A 4,778-nucleotide genomic window follows, 5' to 3' on the forward strand; every position below is an offset into this window, starting at 1 on the left:
CATGGAATGATATTTATGAATGCATTGTTATTTTGTACATCCCGTGTTGCAGAATATTAAGACTGATGTGATGGAGTGTTCATTAAGCTGTTCCTTTGCTTTGATTTTTATCTTTACAATAAAGCACATGGAGACATTATTTTATCATAGCATCATGCTTTCAGAGGACATGTGAATAGAAGGAAAACCACACCAATTAGTCCCTGTTAAAATAATCCCACCCTTCCCAAGAGCAGCTGATAAAGAGGTCTCATACTTTACTGTGTTTCATTTATTTTTTGGTCCCCAGTTACTCTTCAGTTTTTACGAATGTCAGCGTAGACCACTGGCTCCATCTTATGGAACGAGTTTTTGCTGCCTGAGTGATCCAACTGGGCGTATATCACCGGGCCCTGGAACACAATAAGATAAGGCAAGAAAAGGCAAAGAAATAAAGTTGGTAAAAAAAAACACAGGTAAGGCCAGAAAAAAAGCAAACGCATAAAAATCTCTACATGTACTTTGCTTCTTCACCACTGTGTAATTTTAAGACAACATAGACGATTACTTGTTTGTTAGATCATTTATATCTAGTATCCATAATTGGAAATGTTGGTGTTTTTACAGAATTTGTGAATGGTAAACCTGTTCAACTCTGAAAGAACTTCTTGCAAAGTCTGACTATGACTGTACTTGACTGACCAACTGTAACAGCAACAAAACATTTGCATGCACAAACATGTATGTAAAGCAGAGCTGAAACAATTAGTCTATTAATCAATTAGTCAGTCAACTATTATAATTAATTACATATATGTAGGAATGTGTATTTCATTTTTTTATTTTGCCCTTTTGTAATGCAAAGCAAAGAGGCACAAAAAAAGGCACAGCAAACTGAGGCAAAATCTCACAAAATACTTAATATGAAGTTTTAGCAGTCAAAGATAAATCACACGGATGTCTTCCAAAGTAATAATCTTGTAGATGCCAAAATTTCTGTTTCTTTGCGGGGTTGTAGCTAACATTGCAAGGTGTTTTGATAAAGCACCTTGCAATGTTAGAATTGATGTTAATAATAGTTTTATTAAGACCTTTATGACTTATTTGAACCAAATACAGTAGATTACATTGTATTAGTGGATATAGGGATGAAGTTTCCAGGTGTGTTTGGATAAACAACATGGCCACATAAATCAACATTTTCCCAGTGAAATGGTGGCAGCCAGAGGATTTCTTGGTCCCCCAGCTCCTACCTGCAGTGGACCCAAGGGAACGGTACACTTGGAGCCCTCCAGGCTAGACTCCACCTTCTTTCGTGGCTGCGGAGCCTGAGAGCTCACGCTTTCGAAGGACGTACATCTAGATTAGGTTTAGGATTTGCCATGGTGTCGAGCAATCATTGGTGCACAGTCAAATGGAGGCCAACACAAATAATGGGACACAAGACAAAAATAAAACAATGAGATATGAGCACATGGAAACACTGGATGCAAACAAAGTGCATGGCCGCTCCCAGGGGTTTGACAGAGATACTGAAAGCAGTGACAGACTAGAGGTGCACCGATTTGAAGTGGTATCAGACCAGTGCTTTCTGGGACAATGTATTTGGAACAAACTGGTTTCACAGGTTAAAAGTCATTGTGTTTGAAAGGCCTGACTCCTTTCCTATACTTTAGGATAATACAGTTCTATCATGTTGCAACCCTCTTTTGTTTATGTACTAGACTCACATATAGTCAGGTCCATAAATATTGGGACATCGACACAATTCTAACATTTTTGGCTCTATACACCACCACAATGGATTTGAAATGAAACGAACAAGATGTGCTTTAACTGCAGACTGTCAGCTTTAATTTGAGGGTATTTACATCCAAATCAGGTGAACGGTGTAGGAATTACAACAGTTTGCATATGTGCCTCCCACTTGTTAAGGGACCAAAAGTAAGTTTTGAAAGTACTTGCACTGCTTCGTCTCTCAGAGTTAGCGTGGTTAAAAGTACTGGGGTCCCCAACAATAGCTTCGACAGAAATGGCATTATAATGAGTCTAAAGACACGAAAACGAGTCTCAAGGGTTCGATTATCATCCGATCATTCCAATTTTCGATCAGATCTGCACTGATGCAGACTTCAGGAATTTAACCCCAGTTCTTAGATATGTGGCATGAGCAGCTGCTGCCCATTACAGCAGTGCGTCAACATGGCTGCCATGTTGGAACAATGTGGCTTTTGTGGGCACGATGGCTGGAGGTCTCCCCACAATTAAAATAATTATAACTCACTGAGCTGGCAGTCGATTTGTTTGGTGTGTTACAGATGACAGACAATCGTTTCCATAATATAGAGCTTTTAACGTACACTTCATATTTATTTGACAAATCTAAGGTGGTTAGCTCACCTTTTTCATCCAAGCGCTTTAAAGGCTAATAAGTTTTAACCATACAGTTTTAAATGGAACCTTTTCCACTGTGAGAGAAAACATTTAAAAAAGCAAATCTCTGTAACAGAGGTCGAGATATTGACCAACTTAGTTTGTGTTATTGGTCAAGCTCCAAAACTCTGGATCCTATATTTGTTCTGATGCAAATCTGTAATGGGGATGTCAACTAATAATTGCAAAATATAAAAGAGTGTCTTTTGCAGCCATTTATGTTTTATAGAGGCCAATGCCAACCCATGCTCAATCACCTGACCTGAATCCGATTGAGCATGCATTTCACTTGCTGAAGACAAAACTGAAGGGAAAATGCCCCAAGAACAAGCAGGAACTGAAGACAGTTGCAGTAGAGGCCTGGCAGAGTATCACCAGGGATGAAACCCAGCGTCTGGTGATGTCTATGCGTTCCAGACTTCAGGCTGTAATTGACTGCAAAGGATTTGCAACCAAGTATTAAAAAGTGAAAGTTTGATTTATGATTATTATTCTGTCCCATTACTATTGGTCCCTTAACAAGTGGGAGGCACATATGCAAACTGTTGTAATTCCTACACCGTTCACCTGATTTGGATGTAAATACCCTCAAATTAAAGCTGACAGTCTGCAGTTAAAGCACATCTTGTTCGTTTCATTTCAAATCCATTGTGGTGGTGTATAGAGCCAAAAATGTTAGAATTGTGTTGATGTCCCAATATTTATGGACCTGACTGTAACTAGTTTTTTTTTATCCATGGTTTTATACTGACTGTTTTAATCATTTTAATTATTTTAAGCAAAAACACAAGACACTGTGTTTAGCTTCTCACATGATGTGAGATTCATTGTGATGATCTCCACCTTTTCTCTCTTTTTCATCACTGTAAACCAAATATCTTTGGGTTCCGTAGTTTTGGTTAAAAAAAAACAAGCAACTTAAAGACACACGAAATCTGACGGCGTTTCTTCAAAATAGGTTAAAAGATTAATCAGTTAAATGAGAACAGAACTGTAATAATTAGTTAATCGATGAGTCAATTGACAAATTTGACAATTAAATGTATAAGTCAAGCAAAAATCTCAAATATTTGATGGTTCCAGCTTTTCCAGTATAACAACGTGCTGCTTGTACCGGTTTTACATTATAGTAAACTGAATATCTTTGGATTTGTTAGCCAGACAAAATAAGCTGCCTGAACACATTACAGGGGGTTATTTTGTTTCCATTTTATGATGATTTACAGACCAAATAATAATGAATTTGACAATGAAAATGCTCTACTGTTAACTGATTATAGTTCTAGTATTGATGGTCGCATCAGTAAATCCATTAAATGATTCAGTTGATGGACTGATGTAAAGCATTAAAACCAAACAAATCATCAGTGCACCTCTAGCAAAGACATAACACAACATTTTACCTAAGAAATTCAACTTCTGCTCATAATGAGCTGTCACCATTGAGTCCTATCATTTCAAAATTACTGCACTGTCAACAAACATGTGCCGACATATTTGTTTAGTCAATGTGTTTCATAAAAAAAATGCTGGTGATTGAAGTCTGAAAGAAAGATACAGTGGGTACGGAAAGTATTAACAACAAATAAACAGCCAGAGGACAGAAACCCAGAGCAGACACTGTGTCCACTGGAAAGAAACTGCCATCGGCTGAGAAAACATGGTGACTGTCCAGCAGAAACTCTTAAGAGCAGAAGTTTTTCTGCTGGATTTGGATGAAACCTCCATCGACCAAAGAAAGACAGAAGATCCTTGTGTTCACTGACTTGACAGCTGGAAACACAAATGTTATGTTGGTCTCATTATCAAAGAGCTGAAGCCAACAAAGACATTTGCAGCCCAACACATGGAGAATTGGTTCAATCAGCAGCTTCAATAAGAGTTTAATAAAACCTTGCAAGTGTTTGTGTTATATAGTGTGTGTGTGTGTGTAAAGTGTGTGCCTTTACTCTGATGCTTCAGCTTTGTGTTGCTTTATAATGTTGATGGTCACATCTGGACTCACCGAGCCTTTCTGCAGTTCCTCACAGCTGGGACCAGTCTCATTCGTCCCTCCTCTGACGTCTTGTACTGATGCAGGTCCAACTCATCCAGAACCTCCTCTGACATCTGCAGCATGTAGGCCAGAGCTGAGCACTGGATCCCAGAGAGTCTCTGCTCTGACCTGGTCTCTGACTTCAGGAACTCTTGGATCTCCTGATGGACTGAGTGGTCGTTCACCTCCATCAGACAGTGGAAGATGTTGATGCTTCTGTCAGGAGAGATTTCATCACTGCTCATCTTCTTCAGGTTGCTGATGGCTGTCTGGATGGTTTCTGGACTGTTCTCTGTCTGACCCAGCAGGCCTCCTAAGAGTCTCTGGTTGG

General features: G+C 39.0%; 3 protein-coding genes across 6 annotated transcripts in view; 2 read left to right on the top strand and 1 right to left on the bottom strand.

Annotated features, from left to right (window-relative positions):
• Nucleotides 1-4,778, top strand: part of rad51d (RAD51 paralog D) — a 477,561-nt gene that overhangs the window by 291,249 nt on the left and 181,534 nt on the right. The gene's annotated exons all lie outside the window — the stretch shown is intronic.
• Nucleotides 1-4,778, top strand: part of LOC109959351 (N-acetyltransferase 9-like) — a 561,041-nt gene that overhangs the window by 99,053 nt on the left and 457,210 nt on the right. The gene's annotated exons all lie outside the window — the stretch shown is intronic.
• Nucleotides 7-4,778, bottom strand: part of mpzl1l (myelin protein zero-like 1 like) — a 9,934-nt gene continuing 5,162 nt past the window's right edge. For both annotated transcript variants that reach the window (XM_020598624.1, XM_020598625.1), the window contains exons 5-6: nt 1,233-1,338; nt 7-392 (exon numbers count right to left, since the gene is read on the bottom strand). In XM_020598624.1, the coding sequence (XP_020454280.1) occupies nt 297-392; nt 1,233-1,338 (202 nt within the window). In that variant the 3' untranslated portion in view covers nt 7-296. The remainder of the gene's footprint in view (nt 393-1,232; nt 1,339-4,778) is intronic.

This window comes from Monopterus albus, unplaced genomic scaffold, assembly GCF_001952655.1.
Source record: "Monopterus albus unplaced genomic scaffold, M_albus_1.0 scaffold38.1, whole genome shotgun sequence".
Taxonomy (NCBI): domain Eukaryota; kingdom Metazoa; phylum Chordata; class Actinopteri; order Synbranchiformes; family Synbranchidae; genus Monopterus; species Monopterus albus.